The following is a 24,488-nucleotide window of genomic DNA, read 5'->3' on the forward strand; positions in this document are numbered from 1 at the left end:
TCTCGAGGAAACTACCTCTAACGTGGATGACGTCATTTTCGAGCGACGCACGCTGCGAGCAACCAGCCACAACACGGCTAACTCTGCGGCTGTCGGCTAGTTTAGCTGTAGTTTGCCACTGTTATTTTTCACAAAATGGATGAATATTTTTCCGACTCTGAGGTGGTGGACGATGACTTTGTTTACGATGGACGTCCTTACCGTTTTGAGCCGGAGTACACGGACGAGGAGCTCGTTTAAAGGAGGATGCGGAGGCAGAGAGAGGAACAGCTGGCCAAACAACAACAAACGCGTATCTCCTGGCCGCAAGTCCCACTCTGAGCAACAGAGGCATTCCTCCTCTGTTGTCATCAATGAACATTGTCCGCAAGAACACCACCAGTTGCCGTTTACTCGTGGACGCGCAGCCGTTTGTTGTTGTTTTGGCCAGCTGTCACAGTGTGATGTCACAGTGTGTGATGTCACAGTGTGTGATGTCACAGTGTGTGATGTCACCGTGTGTGATGTCAGTGTGTGATGTCAGTTTGTGATGTCACCGTGTGATGTCACAGTGTGATGTCAGCGTGTCATGTCACCGTGTGATGTCACTGTGTGATGTCACTGTGTGATGTCACTGTGTGATGTCACTGTGTTATCTCTGATGTCACTGTGTGATGTCACACTGTGATGTCAGTGTGTGATGTTAGTGTGTGATGTCACAGTGTGATGTCACTGTGTGATGTCACAGTGTGATGTCACTGTGTGATGTCACAGTGTGATGACACATATATGTTTTTGTCAGCACGGCAGTGCCTCGCTCCCACTATGAGACCCGAATGGCCTGCAGTGAATGCTGCGTTCATGTGACGTTGGCATAATCAGAAAAACTCCCTCACTGGGAAAAATCAAGAATACCCCCTCATGCCAGAAAACAACTTGTTAACTCGGTCATAATTTTGCTAGTCGCTGACTTGAATTAATATTCGCAGTATTTTTTCACATGTTACACACAAAAATAGAAACATGAACTTAAATAGGCCAAAAGAACGACTGGCAAACGAGGGAACGGGGGAATGTACGTTATACCTGAATGCAGCATGCGGCACAGCGTGCTTATGAAAACAGAGCTCAGACTTCTTCAAAGTTTCCGAAGAAGACTGTTCGCTGTTTATTTGTAACAAATGATCCAAGCGAGTTCCACTAGGAGCGAGAAATTGCACGAGCTTTAATACCTGATTAGTCACCTGAAACATAACCACCGCTTTGACGGAGTTCGGAAAGCGTATGAGGACGCCCGGCCTGCTAAAGACGCTAACATTAGCAAGGCAGCCGCAAAGAAGCCACCGGGACTTGCGCGTCGGTGAGGCTTTCGAAAAGTCCAGGAAATTTGCCAAAGATGACCCACGGGCTAAGGTTATTGACGATTTAATCATGGACGTGATGGTGATGGTGACTTACTATGGACTGCCCTTCTTCAGTTTGTTTACATAGATAAGTCTAAGTAAGGGATCATGTATCTTCCTTCAGGATGACATAGAAGCCCGACGCAACGCTTCTCTGTAGGAAACTGCTCACTATACATTATCCTGCTTAGAACATGGCTTATTACTAAAGCATTCAATAGTGTGACACAAAATACTGATTAAAACATATTTTATTGATTTAAAATGAGCCTACGCTCGCCTGTCACCGCTCTCACTGCGCAGCGGCTCTGAAAGTAAACACGTACGTTGCATAGCAACCGCCTCTCATTGTGCGCCGGCCGGCAGGAAAACTTATTTCTTTACAGCTATTCAGCGAAATCATGTCAAATGTGGAGAAGTGACGGGATATCCCAGACCTGAGAGAGACGTAGCTGGAGACAGAGTTTGGTTTACCGCTATTTTTTCGGACTGATGGATAAAAGTCCCACATCAGCTGATTTCTGCTTTCAGTGCAGACACTAAAAAATCTGTCTCCAGTTTTGTCTCCACTCAGCAGTCTTTTAGCAGACTGATCGTCCATGCTGTGTTTCTCTTGGTGTTTTTTTGTGTCTGTCGGCTTCAATCTGGTCAATCTCTGCGTCCTCAAGTCTTTTGTATCTTAATATCGTTCCTCCTGTCGGTCCAGCGTTGTTCTTTACTTTTCTCGTCTTTTTTGCTGGGGACATCATTCTCCAGCCAAGTGTTTGGTCCTCTCCAAACAAATTAAAAATAATGTACGGAAAATGCTCCATATTATGCCACTCAAATCAGCTGGTGATTTGTTATTGAGCTTGGTACATTAAGGGATTGCCCCTTTAGTCTCTTACTGTTAGGAACACCACTGAATTTTCGCGATTGACCAATCAGAATTGAGTATCTAAGACTGCCGTCTTCTAACTTCTGTCAGTACGATATGCACTGTGCATTATCTTTGTTGTCATTGAGGAATGCACTTTTTCAGTTTGTTTAAATAGAAATGTTTGAATCTAACTTGTGCCAGTGCATTAATTTTCTATGTAGATTTTTTTTTTGTAAACTTCTGGAATGCACTTTTTCAGTTTGTAATCCTGATGCATGTATTTGCATCATTTCAAGGGGCCTTTATTTTTTATATCAGTAAGTAATGCACCTTATTTAAATTGATGTGAGATATCAAATAGGTTTGTTTGATAGCTTTAAGAACATGTTTGAGAGGCTTACCAATAGTTTTTCATTGGAAAAATAAATATCTCTTCATTTAAAGAGTCAAAACTGTTTTTGGTTTTGTTCATGGTATTGATGTCATGATGTTAGGTATATGTGTGTGTTATCGGTTATCGGTTATCGGTATCGGCCTTTAGGAGCTGAAAGTTATCGGTTATCGGTATCGGTTTTAAAAAACAGTTATCGTGCATCCCTACCCTAAAGGCAGAACTACATCATTTGTCTGTGCTGAAGCTTACTGTTGGGAAGCTGGAGTACTTGGGAGTACACAAGTAACTGAACTTTTGAAGGTACAAACGTGTACAAAAGTAGACTTGCTGCAGGAAAGGATTTTTTCTTAGTGTCCTTGCGTAGGGCACTGCACACTTAGGCATAAATCACTGTGTTTTTATTTATCTACTACCACTGTATTACAACACAACTGTACTCTCTTCATCTGGCAAAACCCAACAGAGTGCAGAGAAAAGAACATTTTCTGGACAAGGCAAGAGCAAAGCAAAACAAAAAGTGAGGTAAAACTGAGTTGCCAACTGACTGCCTGTACAAATGTGAATATCAGCACTATGAGAACATACTTCATCACATAATTTATTGTATGTGTGTGTGTGTGTGTGTGTGTGTGTGTGTGTGTGTGTGTGTGTGAGATTGTAAAAGCTCATGCTGCATGCTCTCCACCCAGATGCTCCTGACAGGTGGTGACCTCTGCCCACAAACAGACGGTGTGGAGCTGTGGCAGCACACTCACACACTCACAGAGGGATAGAAAGAGAGACTGGAAGCCCTGCTCAAAGTCAGACCAAGGTCATGTGAACTCACAGAATAACTATCTGAAGAGGAACAGCAGCAACAGCAACAATTTCTTCAGCTTCCTCTTTGACTCCAGCCTCGCTCACATTCATTGCAGCTCTCTTCCAAATGCTAATTCTTCTCACAACACTGCCTCGAGATCAAAATGTAACGAGATGTAATATTCTCATATCAGCAATATGAACGTTGGTATAAAAAGTTTTTAAGCACCTCTTGTGGAGTTTGTAACTTGTTAAATATTGCAACTCTGTTTTGAATAACAGAAAGGAAACAGCCATGGGACACACACACACACACACACACACACACACACACACACACACACAATACATCAACATGGTGGGACTATCTGAGGTAATCAAATGCCAGTGAAAAGCATAATTTATCATAAAGTTGAAAGAGAATTACTTGCATGTGTTTCAGTGTGAACCGATGCTCTGGAGGGGGAGAAAGAGGTGGAAAGATGGGGTGGTTGACGACACATACTGTATGAGGTTATTAATGCAGAATAACAAGGCTGAACAGGAATATGTAAATGTACATGTGCAGCACATATATGCACAAACATTAAACTGGGGAATTGGACAGCACAGCAGAAGTGAGTGAGAGCCAGTTGTGTCAAGATTTATTGCCATTGCTAGTCAGTGAGATCATGGGAGAAAGGCAATTCGTATGTGCATGCATGAGAAAAAGAGATGGAAAAAGAGAAAGAGAGAGGGGGAAAGAGGGAGGGAAACAGAGAGAGGGAGGGTCTCACGGTGAGCGAGTGATGTTTCTGTTCATTAGCAGTCCTCCCTTATAGCCGGACAGTTACATGATAATCATGTCTGCTTGGTGGCAGTGTGTCCTTGACTGTCATTGGTGGGACTCTGCTGGGCCTTGTCTCTATTCCAGACTTTGTGTGAGTGTGTGTTTATGTGTGTGTCTGTCTGTGTGTTTGTTTGTATGTGTACGAGAGACTTTCAAAACTTTAATTAACCAACAAAACTAAACAATGTGGTGCCAAAAACTGTGAGGCAGCAATGCTTGTGCTCTTCCAAATCAACAAAAAGTAATTCCCTTCCTTTCCATTCAGCCTATTGTGTGCGCATCCTCCAATCTGCTGAGAGTTTGATGTATAACTGAGACAATGGGAATAGAAAATTAAATATTCTTAATGGTATTTTTTGGGAACTTTCAGTATGAAGCACCAAGAAAAATGGTGGAGACATAACAATGGTCACAGAATATGTTCAGTGTTGCAGCTACATGCACCGTGTCCCATTTTTACCAGGATTCCTCGCTGCATTTCTTTATTGATACCATCTATTGATCACTCTCTGTCTGAACAGAGTTGGAATAATTTTGCAACTCCACAATACTGAGTTGACTGGCAGTTCTTCTTAAGGGTATTTTGCAAACTTCTGCAGCTCTGTGATCGATGGGTGAAAAATTTAACATATTTTCCACACAGCTGCATTACATTATTTTCATGTGACCAGATGAGGTTTTCCAAATTCTGGAAATGCAGACAGCCTCTCTGTTTCAGTAGTCAACGGAGTGCACAGAGATATAATCTACATCAGATAAATAATGAACAAAAAGAACAGACTGTATCGAATGAGTACTCAGACACTGAGACCACAGGCTGCCTGCAAGTGAAATCTAAAACTTTCAGTCTTTTGAATGTCAGACAGAACTTCATTTAATTTGCAATTTAGATAACTGACAACAATGTAAAATCAACCAAAAATTAGTGCATGTACCGTTTCTCTCACTCTAACCTGTCAGAACCCCGAACAATAAAAATCTTGACGAATAACATAAATGCAATGTTCAACAGCATTTAAGATCATCATTTAACATAATTTCATGTTTTTTCAGGACCTGCAGACACCATGTTTATCTTTTTGAGCAAGGCAGCCCCAGTGCAGACCACACACGCTTGTTTCTGGCTTGCCCTGTGCATATCATCCATTCCTGTTCCCATCTGAACAAAGAAAGGCTAGTGACTGATTCAGAATTGAGGCCTGATGAGCTTCACCTTCACTAATAGGCCGCGTCATTCACAACCACAGGCCAAATGGCTCACCCATTAACTGATGAGATAAAGGTGCTGCTTAGTTTATCTGACTCAGATGTTTTTCTGTTCTTTCTCTTCTTATCTTTTCTTTGTTTTCGGTTTCTTTTCTGTTTCCCTTCATCTCTCTTCAGACTCCCCGCCTCTGTCTGCATTCCATCTAGAGCTCTTATCTCCTTCCAAACTCTCCTTCCCTCACATCCATCAGTTCACACTCGACCTACTGAATCCCATCCATCTTTCCCTTTATCACTGTTTCCTCTCCTCCGGCTTCCTTGTCTTTTGCCCCCTTCATTTTTTCATTGCATCTTTCTTTTCCCTCTCCTGTCATCACGACCCTATCATTTTCTCCTCCCTTGCTCAGATGAGGTTAAGAAAGCTCACATAGTCAGTATTCACATGCACACTTGCTTTCCACAACCTCCTTCAGATGTGCTCAAAGTCAATACACTATCAATATAACAAACAAACGCAATGAATACCAATTGATTTTTGCTCTAGGCGATGTGTGCTACAGCTTGTTAATCCACATGCTATGATCCTCCTACAGACGTGGTAGAAATACTACAGTATCTTAATCACTTAACTGCGTGTGTATATGTGTGTTGTGTTTGTATAAAAAGATTAACCTTCTGGTCCGCATAAAGGACTTATTACAGGCAAAATATTGAGAAATCATATGCCAGGTAGGCAGAAAGGAATTGTCAGTATGGCCATCAGCAAACTAAGTGAAACTACCCATTGGTAACATATATCCTGAATATGATCCAATTAATGCTTAAAGATTTAATAATAGTGACACTTATCACACATATGTGTACAGTTTGCTGCCTTGGCAGGCAAACCAGAGGTTTGGCCAGAAGTCAAGCTGACTGATACAAATTGGAACGAACAAAAACTTAATTTATTATCTAGGTTACAAACATTACATAGATTTCTAGCTGACACGGTGTGTTTTTGCACCTGAGTGCTACAATTCTTATAATAAAATCAGCTCGTCTTGTGAATTACTCTAGAGGAGGAGGGATTGAATCATCACATATGCAAATGTAAATTACCCTCTGTTTTATCTCTGTGATGTTCGACAGGAATATTTTGAAGCTGTACTTGTATGTTGCATATTTTGAAAATGATGAGTAATGTTTGGTGTAGGATGTCGACTACAACATACAATGAAAGCTGTCTCGAATCTAATTTCAAAATGACATTAACCACAGCAGCTGAGAAAGGCCTGGGTCATTAGCAGACATCACAGAAAAGACTCACACTGCCAGCTCTGTCCTCTGATCACAAAAAATGGTAAATCCGAAAGACAGCTTGTCATAATTTGCTATCACATCACATCACACCAGATGGCTCACAACATGGCATCACATATCTTGAGGTCTCCATGGCTGTCAGCGGGGCTATCAGTCACCTCTGTGGCTTTGAACGTGGCCAGAAAGTTCACTATGTTGGTTCTGAATGTCTGCAGGCTTTCACACATACAAGGCACTTGCATTTATATGCACATGCTCCACATGTGCCATAAACAGAAAACAGAAACTCACAGGCAGAAATACACAGAGCTGAAACATGTCAACCTCTACAAATCATACAGGCAGTCTTGGCCCCAATCTGCAGCAAAAATCTGACACGAGTGGATTTAGTTGTAGTTCTTATATTCTCATATTTTTCCACACATATTTCTAGACAGAACATACCAGAACATACTGTAGCATTTTCAGATCTGGTGCCCCAATCAACAGGGCAACGTCATTCATCAGTGCCTTCCAAAATGCATGTCACATTAATCTTAATCATGATTTTTTTCTGACATGCCACTGCTATGGTTAAGGCAGGTTTAAGCAGCAAAACTTCCTGTTTAAGGTAAGGGAACAAATGTGGTCACGATTGAAAGAAACTAACTTTGACTTTTGGTAGGAAACAGGATGCAAAAAGTGGTTTCTCATGTCAAACTCAAACGCTTTGTCTAACCCCCATCCATGACCTCCTACCGCAGAGGTTTTGAGGTACCATAAAATATCATAGTTGGCCTTTGCTTCTGCATGGCCACTAGAGCTCCTTGCCAGGTAAACAAATGACTAAAGCTGCTGTTCTTCTTCAGCAAAGACACAGATAGAGCAGCAAACACTTACAGTTCTGATGTGGCATCAAGCGATACTGCAGCGCTGAACATTTAGCCCTAGAGGGATGCAGCTGTTAGCTATTCCATGTGGTGTTTGGCATAGATTACATCTGCATGAAATGATACTGTGATATGAACCATGAGCCATTTGCATCATTATATTGCTGAGTGAGAAGGATAACGCTACCTGATGTAAACTGCAGCATTGTCTGCAAATGACGCTGACCTTTAGACAATCAACTCAGAGAGCCACTTCGCTAACAGACAGCCAGCACACAGCTCTGAGGAAGGCTTGTTGATCGGTATCATGAGGAAGTGTTCATGTTGCAGACAGTAAGAGAGTCTGCAGTGCAGGTCGGCGGGCAGATTTTCCCATCGTGCTCACAAACAATGATAAACAAACATGCCCTTTCTACTCTCTCTCTGTTTCTTGCTGGTTCCTTTTTTCTATCCCTTTTTTGTTTTTTGTGGCTTCAACTTTCACCGTTACTACTCTCTCCTGACATGCATCTCGATTTTCGCCTCTCTGCCTCAGTTCCCTCCCCGTCTCAGTTCTTTAATCAGACCATGAAATGACTGCAGAGGCTGGCAGAGCAATCCCCTCCTCACTGTTCATCTGATGTGCTAATGTGGAAGGAGGGGGAAGTAGAGAAAAAGGATGATGGAAGTGGGAAAACAGGGAGAAATTAAGGCGTTGATAGAAAGGGAGAGAAAACGAGTGGATGGCTGAAAAGAGAAATGAAATAATAAATGAAAAAATAAGAGAAGAACAAAGTGCACGCAAGTCAGAAAGGGGTGCAGCAGAGTGTTGGGGAGTGATGGATTAAAAAAAGCAAGAGATGCGCTCTAAACAACGGCATATATGAAACAGAGGAAGGAGGACAAAAATAGAGCAGGGCATAGAAAATATAGATGAGGGTGACAAGATGAAGTGACATCAGTTTTTTGTGCTTACGTCTGACCTGCAAACCCCACTCCTGCAGCCGTAACCCATACACAAAGAAAATAGTCGCCCAGGGAGGATGCGTGCTCACTGAGAGCACAGAGATCAAACAAAACAAGCAGCAGATGATGAAAACACACAGGGAAAGAAGAGGCAAGCTCTGACAGGAAAGCAGATTAGAGGCAGAGAGCTCAGACGAGTCCTCTGACCTGCTGGAAACCCTGAGGAGAAAAAATTAACATCGCTCCATGTGACGACAAATGAGGTGTAAATTATTGATTATATTTCTGCAGCAGCAGTAAATCTGGGCCACCATGCAGTTTTCACATATTTTCATGATCACGTTCTACGAAGTTCCCTGCTGGTTAAGGACTGGTACGTCTTTTTACAGTTCTTTTCAATGCACGACTGGTGTACAGGCTTATAATAACCTCGCACTGAATGTGAGGGGATATTTGATAAAAAATATAAATATATAAAGATACTACATATATAAAGATATTGTTCCAAAATGTGCACTCTGTCTCTGGATTGATAAGTATTTTTTTACGACAGATTTCTTGCCTGCCTAGTTATAATTCCCTAAATCTTGATGCAGCGTTGCAGAGGCAAGATACGTGCTGTGTTTAACTCTGAAACACGATGATTGTTTTAGGGAAGAAAGCCGCTGCTATCGCCTCTATTGAGTGAAATCTTGTAGGCTATGACTTCAGGAATTTACACTGCTGCAACTGGGAAACCAGGCATGCTCTCCATCATAGAAACAGATCATTAGATAGTGATTAGTTTATAACAACCTCAGCATACAGCTGCCCTCCCTCAATGGAGCAGCTCCAGCCTCTGCCTCTCTGTGGCAAAGTAGCCTTCAGTGCTGATAGGCTATTACTTGTGACGTGTAACCAATCAGAGAGTACGGTGGGCCAGACATTGAGCAAGACTACAGAGTGGTGACTGCAGACAGAGAGAGGCAGTTACAACCCAAACCGACCTGTTTTTTGGAGGGTTTTTTTTGCGAAAAATTATCCGATCCATGACTCCAAACCATCTATGATCCATTGCACCCCTAAATGCACACCTGTATTCTGACTCTAAACTGACTCTAAAGAGATGAATTGAGTTTAACTGACCTGGGCATGCAAGAGAAATTAGGATAAGCAGGTCACAATTAGCTGGGACAGCATTATTATCTATTAGCATTATCACGTTAGGTCAAATGTGTTATTCCTTTTGAGTGCGAGTGTGATATCTCTGTTTTTTTCCAGATGATTAGGAGTAACAACATTACATTAAACAGGCTAAAGCTTGACTTAATGATTTTAAATTAACAATAGGTCAAATGTGTAGTGTGAAAGGACGGACTTGCAGTGACAAACCCAGGTAATTATCATCCAACTGTGCAGATGCCCCAGCTCTATGGAGCATTTTAGGATCTTTCAGCCCATTGTTTTAGTTTTTGTTTTAGCAGCAAAGCTCAGACAAACCTACAGTAGACTACCTGTCCATCACCAACAGCAGACAGACAAAGTTACACCGTGTCTACACAGGCTGCACGTTTCACTCCCTGCCAACTTGCAGGTGACATTGAGGTGACTACACTGAATACTGTGCCTGAACACATCCTGTGTATACACAGATGGAGGACTGAAGCTGCTGCTCTGCTAACATGCTGCTCATGCATATGCCTCCTGTACAGACAAGGCGTCAGCGACTAGCTTAGTGGAGCATTTGGCAGGTAAAGAGTCAGATATTTCTCTCAGGAGTTGCTGGGGACCAAAAAAATTGACATGTCTAAACATCAATGCTGATGTTGCTTAAATCTGCTTAATATGAATGGCTTTCTACCATATTCCTCATTACAGCTGGTAATATATCAGTGATGTGTTTACAGCTTGTTGTGAAGTCCCCTTGTGGCAGAAGAAAGAGAAAATAACTGCCATCACTTGTGAGTCCTGAAATGTTCTGAGGGATTCACAAGGAGGAGCATTTGTATGTGCACATTGCAGGAAGGACGATAGATCCACGGGCAGCTGCTGTAACTATCATCAAAAATGTTTGCCTGACTGAAGGTCAAATTATACAGATTATTATTCATTATCTGTCTTTTGCTGCAGTCCAAAACATTTATCATTTATCCTTTCTTCTATTGATCATGCTATCCCTGCCTTTTTTACCCTGGAGCTGAGCATCTAGCCCAAGACATTCTCACATACATAAGCACACACACACACACACACACACACACAGACACACACACGTATGCACAAGATGTATGTGTGCATCCTTCCAGCTGCTCAGTGCACCAGTTTAATCTGTCTTTGCTCTGTGCCAAAATTAATTTCAGCACCTGCCTTGGCCATGCTGAGTCTTTCCCCTGTACTTACTAATATGTGTGTGTGTGTGTGTGTGTGTGTGTGTGCATCCAAGTGTGTGAACCCAAACAGCAGGAGAGAGCAAGCTCATAAATCCTCTCCTACAACATATCTTGTAATAATGAGACACTTCTCACCTTTCCTCTCCCTCTTCTTTCTCACAAGACACACAGAGACCAGTATGACATTAATAACAGGGTGAAACCTAAAATAATACACACACACACACACACACACACACAGACACAGACACAGACACAGACACACACCCCGCTACCATGGAGAGCTCTGGGATCCCCCGTCCGCCAGCCCCTTTCCGTGCTATGGCAACACAACTTCACTCTGACACACTTTTCGCACAAGTGGACACCCTTGCACTCACATAAGTAAGCTTCTATGGATCACAGATATAAACATAAAAAGCATGCAACATGTCTTCATCTAGCAAAAGACAGAGAGGTCTCTCTAACGTGGAAATTAGATAAGGACCCATTTACGAAGAGATGTTAGATAACAGATGTTTATAAAGTGGTTGCTATCAATGAGAAGGTTCAATAGCTGTTATTAGTTTCTTGTTATCTCCATCCACCACAAGAGGGAAACTCCTTCCTAGAGAAAAATGGGAGAAGCTCTGCAAGGACTAAGATCAAGGAGATGGAACAGAGGAAGTACCTGCAGATAACACTCTGTAATCAACATTGCAGCGATGACTGCCTGCAGATTTCGCTGGGTCTAAATGCCGTGGTTGCTCGCTCATGGAGCAGTTTAGAGCTCAGGAGTATTTCACCCGATGGTAGACATTCAATAAAACAAAAAAGAAACGAAAAGAAGAGATGCTTCATGTAGAACACAATATTTCAACTGTAATAGAAGAGCTCTTCACCACATCTCTAACAGCCTCTGTAAATGACCATCTATGCTGCTCAGGAGGACAAACTTGATCTTACAACAGATCAATTATGTATACAGATCAGCCAAGTTGTTCTCATATGAACAGCAGGGTTACCATCACTATGAACAGCACTTAAACAAGGTGAAGTGTACCCAACGTGTCTATGTTGTAATTTTAGCCTTCTGAATTTTAGCCTTTGCTGCCCACAACAGCATCATCTCAGTCATCTTCATTAACATCTGTTCCTGCAAGTTAGGAGTGGGTGATCTGGATAAAAAAAAAAAATATGTGAACGTTTATATTGCAGTATTGAAATATATTGTTTTCTGAGGGCCTAATAAACCCAGAGGGATAGCTGCCATGGTATAAACAGCATGGCAAGATCTCTGATGGGAAAAAAAGTCCAACAGGTTTTTCTGTATGTTCTCATTTAAATTATCATCTTTTTAACAGCTAAAGTTGTGGCAAACACACATTGCATAATATATCCTTAGTCTGTCCCTACACTACAGAAAATACATGAAGTACTTTTCCTGTCAGTCATCTCAAAGACATTTCCGAGGATAAAACACAATGCATTTTTATGCAAACAGACAACTAAAACCAAGCCTGTAACAGCAAATCACACCAACCTGCCACTGTGTGGAGAAAATGATTAAAATAAGCAATCTTGGACAAAGCACTCACCTCTTCTTAGAGTAAAAGATGATATGACTGCTACCAGAAAATCATTTGTAAGCCATGTTTCACAGGGAAGTAAACAAATGAGACAGCAGTTCCAAAAAAGAGAAGTGTTTTGTATTGGCTGTCAAAGACGCAGTAGGTAGCAACCGTATTGCATTTCACCCTTAGTGAATATTTTACAAGCACTTCTCCACTGGTATAGTGAAATGTTATACTGAACCAATGGCAGTGAAAAGGCTTCACTTCCCTAAACCTGTGGAGTCAATTTAAAACAAAAACAATCTGAAGCTAGAATATTGATGCAAAATGCTGCACAGAACAGCAGCAGTTATTTCTCAACTGTGAACTTGAAATGATGTGTATTTGACTTTGTTGCTATGCAGAGGGCCGTGTTATGAACGCTGGAGGGAGCGGTCTTGTACAAAGTTTCAAATTTCCCAAGAGAAAGCCCCAGGACTTCGTGAAATATGTCACATGTAACACCTAGGGATCTTTCCTGTCAGACTGTGATGCAACAAACCAATTATCTCAGCATACCAAACAAAGTCAGACAAAAGGTGCAATACTGTGTGGCAATGAGACCACATTACTACATCTAAAAAAACTTTCCATCTGAAACACCTCAAAGAGAAATAGTAAAATCATTTCAATTACCGTGAAGCTATCACAGTAAATAATAAAATTAGGAAAACCTTTAACTGTTTTAATGAATACATTTAGAAGCATAAAAGCAGCTTATAGAAATATATCCAATCCAATAACTGACAATATACAAGTTTGTGTGTAAGTGGTCTTGGTTTGCTTTATGTGTATATAGTGAATTTCTCCATTGTAAGATCAATAAAGTCTTATCTAATCTAATGTGCTCTAAGTTTCTGCCGCATACGTACACAGCTGAACACTACCACCAAGTGGACACAATGGTGAATTACAAGCTACTAGGAATTCACTTCTGCATTGTTGCTGCTGTCATTATGACTCTCAACATGGCTGTTACTTTCTTGTTCAACTGATGAAACTGCCCACAGGACATATTGAAGATCAACATTTAGTACATTTTCTTCTATTGATTACTGAAAACTATAGTAAACCGTACCTGGAAAATTAAACATCTTTGTCATTATGGTAGAAACAAAGAGGTAGTCACAGGGAAGTTGCCAAGTATTATCTGTAGTTTGTGGCTGTATCACAATTCATCTGCTGCTCACTTAATGTGTTGCAGTTCTTTTAATTGCAATACTACCTAAATACCGATAGATAATTAGGATCGCTGTCTTGAAGGCATAATTCGGTTGGTCAGTGTATTACCTGGAGCAGACGGTGGTCAGAATGTCCCCATCTTGGACAAGGAGACATGTGTACCAGCACTGAAGCTAGGCTAATGTACTGCTGTGGACACGGTAACCAGTAAAATGTAGTTCATTGATCTAAAAAAGGCTCACCTAAAATCATCAATTTCAGTTTGAATGCTATCAAGCGCTCTATTTGAAATATTTTCACTGCTTTACCTTGCCGTCAGACAGGCCTTTACTTTGGCACTATATTTTCCTATACTATATTTTAATATAAACAACACTCCACGCACTGGTCTAGACCACCACTGAATAATTCAGCTCAATTTAAATTGTATTTGTACAGCACTATCTCATACAAAAGCAGTTCAAAGTGCTTTACGTCACAAAACGAAAATTTAACAGCAAAAAAGTGAAGATAAATAAGAACATCCATGCAAAATACTTATAAATAAACATAAAGATACACACATACAATCCTACATACTGTACAAACATGGAGCGTTAATTTAAGAAAATGCTTAACTGAAAAGGAAGGTCATTAGTTTGGTTTTTAAAGAACAGTGTTGGGACAAGTCTAAGATCAGCAGACTGTTCCCGTTCTATTCAGTAGGTACATAAATGCTGTATACCAGCTCACCAGACTTTGAAAATGACCTGGGTACATGGAGGAGATTCATAACTTGTGATGAAGAGATCTGCTGAGGTTGTAAACTGACAGCATGTCTAAAATGTATTGCGAAGCCAGACCAGCAAGTGCTTTGTAACCACAGAGGAGGATTGACCACTGAGAATTGTATTCTGAAAACAACAGACAACCAATGAAGGTTAAGGAGGAGTTACGAGGTCTGACTTTTTTCTCCTGAGTTCTGACAGATTTGTTTGGTAGACCCATAAGCAGAAAACTACAAGCCTGGTCATGATAAATAAATACATGAGTTTCTCTGATTCAGACTGAGAAAGAAAGCCTCTGATTTTAAAACTCTGTCGGTTGGAAATAGAAACCTTAGGTATGTTATTGATATGATCAATAAAACTGAGTTCACCATCCAGCAATAAGCAGTTAATTTGTTTTTCATGATCTGGACTCCCGTAACTCACAGACCAGCTGTCTCTCCGCTTTAGCACCCACAACTAAGATTGTGGTGTTCTCTCTGTTCAGCTTAAGTAAGTTTGCCATCATTCAGTGGTTAATTTCTTACAAGCCGCTGCTGCAAGCAGTGCAAGGCACGGTTGCGCATAGGAAAAGAAAGATCAACGGTTGAAAAAATGTAATGCCAAAGGAAAGGCTGTCTGACGGCAAGGTAAAGCACTGAAAATATTAAAAATGTAGCATACACTTATACTGATATTTAGGTGGGCATGCCTAAAAAATCTACTGTAGTTAGTACACTGACTATGCATACAACTCGACTATCCCTTTGATTTAGGATTGGGGGAGATCATATAAGTGTTAAAGACTGACAGTTGGGGGTGATAAATCTCTGTGGACACTTAACAAAGGATGCATGCACACACACACACACACACACACACACACACACACAGATTAAAAACTTACCCGATAGAAACTCTTAGTTGTCTCATATGGCCCGATGATGAACTGTGCCCCACTTTTCTTTTTAAGGATCCCGACATAACCTACAAAGGAAAAAACATGCATGACTCATCTCAGTCTGTTCTCAGTCTGAGATTCTGCAGAGCATTCACTTCCTATCCGAGACGCTAGAACTGCATGTGCTGCTACATAAACAATATATGTGCAGATACAAACAGCTGTGCATTGTGTCCTGGTTAGGGATTGTTTTTGTGGTGCACAGCGACTTAATATGTTGGGTTTTCAATGTATGTTATTCATCTGAATAGCATTACTTTTATTTACTCTTACAAAGGCAACTTTGTAGAGAAGAAATTGAAAATGTCACATCCATCAAGCCAATATTGAACAAACTCGTCAAACTGTCTGTAAACATTACGCAGCAAGACTTACAATTTTTTCTCCCACACAAAATTCCACACATTAGACTTGTTATATTAAGATCTATCCCACATTCAAATAATGTCCTACTGGTAAAGTATAAATAAGTTTTAATTTTCAACATGACTACGTTCTGCAAATCTTTCAAAAGCCCCAACAACCACACTCTCCTGTGTGGTTTAGAGAAGTACGAAACTTCTCTGATACAGCCAATCCACTTCAAAAACAGTGGGTCAATATCAGGACAAAAACGCAAACGCTCCCTGTGATAAAACTTGAGAGCAGATAAATGGTGTAATTTCTGAAACCACTCTATTATTAAGGAACGCAAATCCATCGAGAGAAACACAGCAAAAGAGTTGAAGAGTGAAGTTGCACTGAGGGAAGGGCATGCAAAGTTGACATGAGGTAGAAGATGCCAAAATTTCTCCAGAGAAATGCAAAAAAAGCTGATGTATGGACGGAAAACTTTCTCTTAAACCTGCAATAACTGACTTTTTTTTGGCCACATATCATCAGTTTCAAAAGGTCTATTGTGTAAGATGTGGGAAGATATAGTGGCAGAAATGGAATATAATGTTCATAATTATGCTTTCATTAGTGTACAATCAATGTGAAAATAAGTATCGTTGCCTTTTCGTAATCTAGGAATGAGCTCGTTATCTCTACAGAGAGTGCAGGTCCTCTTCCACTGAGTCCGCCATGTTGCACCACCATGTTTCTACAGTAGCCCAGAACAGACAAACCAAACACTGACTCTAGAGAGGGGCATTTGCATTTTTCACGATGTTAGTGGCCACCATAGGGGGGAGCGAGATGAGGAGTATTGAGTTGGTTGAGCTGCAAAATGCCACTAAATCCTACCCACTGGACATTTAGGTTGATATGATTAACTTGTTAACAGTAGTTGATTATTGACACATCGAGCACCTACAGAGCAGCATTATCCTTCATTTGGAGTTGTGTTTCTGCCCCCAGGGCAGTCCAAGTCCAATATCCCCCTAAACAGCTGCAGCCAAAAACAATGCTATGAGAGTAGATGAGAGTGAACCAAAACAATACAGCTATGGAGCAGCGAAGCAACTGAAACTCTTTATAATGATCTGAATCTGCAGCCAATGGGATAACAGATAATTCTCTGTAGGTTCATCCTTAACCCACGCCTTTGGAAATAGATCATTAACTCACATTCAGATGTTAAATGAACATCTTATGCCGCACAGCAATGCAGAACTAGAAGCCCAATTTCTTCCAGTGTAACTTGTGTTAACCAGGCTCTGTCCCTTCCTGTGTCCTGGTTGGCCTGAGTCCACTGCAGTGGGTAAACTGACCTGGTTTTACAGACTCTCAGTCTGTGCAGAATACAAAGAGAGCGGGACTGCCAAAAAGAAATATGATGATTCACACGTACAAAAAATACACAGTATGAGTTCAGAATACTCTGAGCCAATGAGCTAAATGTATATAAGAAGAACATTACCTGAAGTCTCCTGATTGTTGTTTCAAAAACTGTGAAATACTAACTTGCATAAACAAGTTTGCTGTCAGTGTTCTCCAGGAATGCCTACAGGTAGCTGAACGGACATGACAGCAACATATTAAAGTAAAAGGTTGGTTCATCCCATTCAGAAACTACCAAACACACTTTTTAACTTTGTGGTATCTGGCCATGCAGACAGTTTTGGCTTCATGTGCTCAGATATGAGCCAACAGTCAGGCTTTACTCTGTCAAGTTGAACTGTCTTCAAGGTATAGTTCTGTATAAAATGTGGAGACTTGGTTCAGATTGGTTGGTTCATACCACCCCTACATGCATGAAGCCACTAATCGCTTCTGCATTGAAGTGGTTTAGCTGTGAAGCAAATCACATGTATAACTGACTCTGCAGCAAACTTTGGATAAAAGCACCTGAACAGGAGAATGTATTTAAACAAAAATGAAGACTGATGCCACTGCTGATCATGTTCTGCTCAGTAGTGTAACAAAAAGTACATTTTCATTATTGTACTACTTTGAGTTAATGCAAGTGGAAATGTAGCCAATGTTAAATTGTTCCCAAAGCTACAATAAAAGGGAACAAGACCCTGTGAGTTACAGGCTCAACATGTGTGTCTCTAAACCAACACAACTATTAATTCTCTACACTGCGACTAGATTTTTCTTTCATGATTTGTTTGTGATATAACCTGCTGGTGATGTTGATATGCACACATTTCCAATCATAACACTACCAGCAACAGTCAGTCATACACACATAAACACACACAGGAAATGTGTTCCCTCAGGAGCAACATTTGAGCTCATTCTAACCTTTCATGGTGAGGACACCACAGCAGAAGTCTTTGAAGTCGATCCTCCCACAGGCGTCAGGGTCCAGACATTTGGCCAACTTCTTCACCTGTGGAAAAGTGCAGAGAAAACATGAAGGTGAACTCCGAACACATTTCTGTTAAAGCACAGAGAATTATTTACAGCATAAATGAGATTATTTTGCTCCCTGTATCACTTAAAAAACATTTCTGTCTGTCTGTTTGAGGTCCTGCAGAGCACTCATTTGTAATCCACGATGCTGAAACTGCACATTCTCAAAAATGTAACCTTTTGCACAATTGATACCATAAGAAGTACATGTATATTCTGTGCTGGCTGGGGGTGATGCACTGGTTGGTAGCATGGCAGTTTATGTTAAGACAACATGATCCATAAATTTGAGAGATTAGTGAGAGATTTGTTGTATGAAAAATGGGTTTTGTAGAGAAAAAAAAGCACAGGTTTGATTTAATACCATTAATGATGGTTACGTTCCATTTAGGCATTCCACTGGTTTAACAGAACAGAGCAATGCCAGAAATGGTATTATCAGTACAGAAAAACAGGTACAGTATCTAATTGGTGTCAGTAGGCTATGGAAAAAACACCTATGATATCCAGCCCTATTCAGACATTATATATTTCCCTATGTGTCTGTGTGTGTGTGTGTGTGTGGGAGAGAGAGAGAGAGAGAGAGAGAGAGAGAGAGAGAGAGAGAGAGAGAGAGAGAGAGAGAGAGTGTCTGTGTGTCTGTGCCTCTCACTGCCACTTTACAGCAGTAGGTTTTCCAGATAGAGAGGTGGCAGATGAGTACACAGCAGTACATGACTCATTGCACAAAGGCTCTTTACAGACTTGCACAGTGCTGTGAAGGGTTAGTTTGATAGTCAGAATATTCTGCCATGCTGCATCTATCCTCTCTTTTCATTGTTAATGCAACCAGCATTGTATGGTTTTTAAAATACAGAGCTTCACTATGCGCACCATGGTGTATATTAACAACAGCTTATCTCTCTCAAACAGACTGCCTGAAACCTCTTTCAAAGAAATGTTTAACTTTTCCTCCAGAGCATCTTCTATGCCATGTCATGCAAAAAAATACGAGATGTTAAAATATCATAACCCCGTAGGCTTATAACCCCAACAATAAATGTCTGAATGACAACACTTTACTTCCTTTATCATCTGGAAAACCAGACAACGTTGATAGCCCCACTGGAGTCTGCAATGTTTATTTACATGGCACCAAGTGCTCGTTAGACATAACTCACACCAGTAATGATGTTTTTGCTTTCTTAGAGCCTAAGGATTACTGCAGGTTAAATCTGTCTAGATAATGACAGTAGAGGAGTCATTAAAATCAAGATGGTTTATCACATTGGGATTTTGTGGCCAACAAATTTATTGTAATCTGTCTGTTAGATTAGGAGATAGAGAATGTGCAAAGTTGACATTTTGGCCTGATGTTGGTGCACAGATCTCCAAACGAACAAGAATCATCTCCTGTGGGTCCATTATACTTTGTTTTTTCAAGTAAAAGTAGAAACTGATAATGATGCCAGATGCAAGTGCAAGAGGTCACTGACATCATTAGCAAATATTCCTGTGGGAACCCCACGATATACAATACCTTAAACAGACATTTGGCCAGTAGGTGTATTCTCCACAGAGCTGCTGGCAAATGAACAGACGGATGAAATGGCATCACCATCCTCAGGCCCTCACTGAAAAAACTTTTAGCCTGAACGAAGGCTGATGGCAGTGGGATGGTTTACTAAACGAATCTAACAAACCATGTGCAATATTACGCATTTCTAAAATGAAAATGGCCAAAGCATGCTCGCCCTGACTCATGATCCTCCTACATTCACAGGACTGAACAGGGCTGCTGCCTTTAAGCACTCTGCACCATGGCTGAATAATGCATTATTCCCTTTGCAAGCTACCCACAGCACAGCCATTTCAATTTTAACAGCACTAATTTTAGCAAAGTTCTGTGAGTGCAATGGAAAGAACTTCAGGGTTTTCTCAGGTTAAGAATGATAGGGCTACAATAACACATCTGAAAAATAGTGCACTGTGTATTATTATAACAAATGGCACACACACACTGTCATAGCTCCTCTCACACCCTTGTAATTATTATCTTGGCAACTGGGTCACATGTATAGTACAGCTGATTAAAGCATTTTGAGGTGTATTAAATTGAGGTCACTTGAGGACTTAGATCAATCTGTCTATTTGGATCAAACCCAATTCCTAATTTTAGATTTGTATAAATCAGCTGGTCCTGTTAAAACCTGTTGACAGCCTTGATTATTGTGTCTGACTTGCCCTCAATTTTGAAGGACGAAATGAAGGGGACAGAAAAGAGGCCAGAAGAAAAAACGTCACATTGTGTGTGTGCGTACATTTGCATGTGACTGTACAACTGGGAGAGTGTCACCCGTTGTGTACAATAGTAGGTCAGGTTGTCACGGAGCAGCCAATGGGATTTGCTCATAGAGGACAATGACATGAGAGGTCAAAACGTGCAGTGGAACTAGGAAAATGCTTAATATGGTACATTAAACGGTGGAGATGTAATGAGCATGTGTTTTTTAAATTTGTTTCCAATCTTATTTGGGTGTTCATCATTACATATTCATCATAATACACATATTGTTTTGTTTTTTTTTTTGTGTAAATTTTGAATTACTTTCAATACAGTCTCAACTACATAACTGCATCACAATAATGGATTCATGGATGGATTTAAATAATGATTAAAAATAAATAAAATGGTAACACAGTGCACTGTGATAGGATCTACTAACATGGAGGTGCTTGAGATACAAACTGCATTCACTTCATCCTATCAATTGATTTCCCAAGTCAGTGCAGAGCTTCCCCCAGGAGCTAATCAGTGCCTCCACAATGTTCCTGCTGAGCAACACAACACTGGGGAGCCAATCAGCGACAATGTTCAATTACCCTGGTATGCAGTGAGACAGAGAGGCACTGTGACACAAGCATGAATGAAAAACATCTAAAATACAACCAATAGTATCCCCTTTTCGTCACAAACAGCTCTCTGAGTGAAACAGGTTACAGAAGATGCCACAGTACTTTCCACTGTTTTGTGGTCATGTCTTTCATAATAAATAAACCAATACAATACATTACAAACCCAATAATAACATACAGACTGTAGAGTTTGTTTCTAAGCTACATAGTCATTCAGTTACAACCTCAGCTTGGCCTCAGAGCTGGGGGAGAGCTGATAAAGAAGAAGACAGTCTGTCCTGATCAGTTCCAAACAAAAGTGACCAACTGACCAACCAAAATACACTCATATACTAAGCATTTTAGTATATAATATCCCATTTCTATCCCCCCTGTCAACATACACACCAATAGCATTATTTCAGGACTAAGCTAATATGACTCAATATATCAGTGTGGTTGATTTATCAGTCTATAGCACTGCTTGCTCAATAGTCATCATCCACATGTCAGCATCATCTCATCTTAGTATTGCATTTTGCCAAATCGAGGGAATAGTGTTTTTACCTGACTTACCACATCAGTTAATAAATTTTCTTTGTCTAATATTCAGCACTTGCAATTAAAATGCTGGAAAAATGTTAAACATGAACATTTCCACCAACATTAAAGTCACTTTCCAGCTCCAGGACAACTTAACAACTATCTTATTCCACACACAGCCTGCAGGTCAGACAGGTAAAGGGGCAAACGGCTGTTTTACCTGAGTGTCAAAGCTGTTCTGCATTGCTAAGGAATTTAACTTTTCCAGCCTGGAAAAGTTAAATCAGTGACCTCCTCTGTCGCAGTACAAAAATAAAGGTGGAACTTCGCGTGAGCCTTTTCATCACATAACAACGTGAAAACCCGCATTTCTATCGTCTCAATAATTAACATCACTTCACTACTTCACTATAATGGCAGAGGGTAGCCTATAGTTTAAGAAAAGGACAGTAAATAAAAAATTAGTGAAGGTCCATCATGGATGTCCTCACCTGTTCTGCTTGACCAAACTGAGAGCCCAACTGCACCAAGTGTTCAGGGTGGATAAAACCGTCTGAGTCCTCGTCACACACGTCAAACACATCTTTGAGTTTCCTCACAAATGTCAGCAGATGCTCCCGCTCAGGAAAAAAGTCTTCCTCCATCTCTCTATTGCTTTCTTCTTCCTCTTTCGGGATGTTTTATCCCGGCGTGACTCACGGCGGCACCATGTTGTTTGGAAACAGCTCGCGCGTTTGTCACAAGAGCTCGTGGGTGCTGGCTCTGCGCGAGAGGAGGAGTGATGCTGATGAACAGAGGAGCCAACCCGGAAGCGAAGGGAAGCACCGCTGAAGAAGTTTTCTTTCTCTTCCCTCTCAGCCTGCCGTCATTTGTTCAGCTTCACTGAAAAGTTTTGTTTGTAGAATAGTTCATAGTGTCGAAGTGAGCTCGGCATGGACAAAAGTCAAGGGTTAAATCTACACATAGGCTATTATAGGCCATATCCTGCCATTTAATTTCACCAAATCTTAACACAACAAAGTAATTGTAACAAAAGGTCAGATGGACATAAATTTAAAAGTGGTGTTTAATCTGGTCTGGACAGTCTTCAGGGTTTGAGATATGAACATGAGAAAGGGACTACGGCCATGCTAACACCTCTGTGCACTGTTAGCATGGCTTAAGCAAAATGCTATCGTAAGCATGCTAGAATGCTCAAAATGGCAGTGTCAACAGGTTGATGTTAAGCAGGTCGACCATGTTCACAATCATAATTTATCATGCTCGCATTTGATAATTAGCCATAAACTTACCGCTGAGACTGATGGGAATGTCATGAGCGGAAGATATGGACAAAAAAAAAGCTCTGTTCTTGAAAAAAAGTCAGAAATCCCCAACGTCTGCAGGGCTGACTGTCTGCTGGCCATTAACGTCTGTACAAAGTTTGGTGTTAATCCATCCAGTCGATGGTGAGGTTTTCCACAGGAAAACTGTAAACGTGCGCTAGAGGACGAGACCTTTTCACCAATTTAATTGCATTGTGTACATATAAGTAAGTTATTAGTAGCTTGCTTGTAGTTTGCTGTAACTTAAGCCCCTATTTATTTAGGAATATGTAATATATGAACTGAAATAATTAAAACTTTTTTAAAAACTAGATTTTTAGTCAGGGCCACTGAAGGAGTAGGGGGTCTCAACATTTTGTAAGGTGTCGCTTTTAAGGCCTCTTGTTAACACTCTACTTTAGGTCCCCCTATTTAGTATTTACAAGCAGTATATAAACATTTCGTAATTATAACTTCAGTAATGAAGACATAGAGTATTTAATATGATTTCAACTGTGCTATATTATATTGGCATTCATTATCTGTTTATACAGCAGCAACCTCCACTAATGGTATGTGTAACCACAGGAGGAGTCACAGTTGTTGACAAATACATTAATAAACACTTGAGTCTGCTCACAACCATATTATAGACAGTAATAAACAATTTACGAGATATTTATATACTGTTAGAAATGCTAAGGCTTGGGTTTATATTCTACTGAGCACAGTGTTATGGAAAGAATTTGGACAAATTTACCACAAACTCGTTGTTATGTAGCGCCTCATAACTGACTCTTAGATTTAGGTCTTTAATTTGCATTAAAAAAAGAAGGTCAAGAATAAAGCTGTGACGTTAAGAAAGTGGAACAACAGCTGCATGTGACTCAGTTTCATGTGTGAATATTAGTTCACATTTCTCTGGTTTACAGAAAATGGATAGGCATGCATTTTACAGAGATAAGTTTAGTGGTCTTGAAGGATCTACCGTCCTCCTGTTTCTGGTGTCATCTTTGTGTTCTTAACGCTGGACTGTATTTTTCAACACATTTTGATTTTAGGATCTCATTTGAGACAGTTGTACAGCTACGGTTCGAAGGTGAATGCTGGTAATAAGATAGAGGAACAGAAAGCAGCAGTTCCTGGATTGCATGTATGTAAAATCCCTGATTTATGAGGAATTGCTGTGCTGCTGCACCACATTTTGTTTTGTACTGTGTGTTGATTGTTGGGATTATGATGCTGAAATAAAACCCACTATTTGTTTTGTAAATAAGCAGTGTAGTATATCCAGTGGTAAGCCTGAAGATTGTCTGCTGGTGGATTTAAAGGGCGGTGCGGATGCATTGCAGTTGAAACAAGTATGTATTTTTGGGCACCAGTATGTCTTATAATGTCTACTCTGCCATGTTTTACACAAAGGAAAGAAGCTTCTCTCCTTTTTTTGTCTCTCTTCTCACACCCTCCTGCAAATAAGCATGGTTACAACAGGGAAATTTGGGGTTTTATTTAGAGATTACGCAGAGATGGTGATTTTTAAAGAACAATT

At 40.5% G+C, this 24,488-nt stretch overlaps 1 protein-coding gene across 3 annotated transcripts in view; it reads right to left on the minus strand.

Annotated features, from left to right (window-relative positions):
- The window catches only part of rab11fip4b (RAB11 family interacting protein 4 (class II) b), a 63,909-nt gene extending 41,630 nt beyond the window's left edge, over nucleotides 1-22,279 (minus strand). The window contains exons 1-3 of one of the 3 annotated variants that reach the window (XM_041932998.1): nucleotides 22,127-22,279; nucleotides 18,108-18,195; nucleotides 15,381-15,460 (exon numbers count right to left, since the gene is read on the minus strand). In XM_041932998.1, coding sequence (XP_041788932.1) covers nucleotides 15,381-15,460; nucleotides 18,108-18,195; nucleotides 22,127-22,279 — 321 coding nt within the window. Of the gene's footprint in view, nucleotides 1-12,530; nucleotides 12,603-15,380; nucleotides 15,461-18,107; nucleotides 18,196-22,126 lie in introns of those variants that run through there. The other 2 variants (XM_041932999.1, XM_041933003.1) reach the window with 2 other exon arrangements.
- Between the last annotated feature and the right edge of the window lie 2,209 nt (nucleotides 22,280-24,488).

This window comes from Chelmon rostratus, chromosome 3, assembly GCF_017976325.1.
Source record: "Chelmon rostratus isolate fCheRos1 chromosome 3, fCheRos1.pri, whole genome shotgun sequence".
NCBI classification, from domain to species: domain Eukaryota; kingdom Metazoa; phylum Chordata; class Actinopteri; order Chaetodontiformes; family Chaetodontidae; genus Chelmon; species Chelmon rostratus.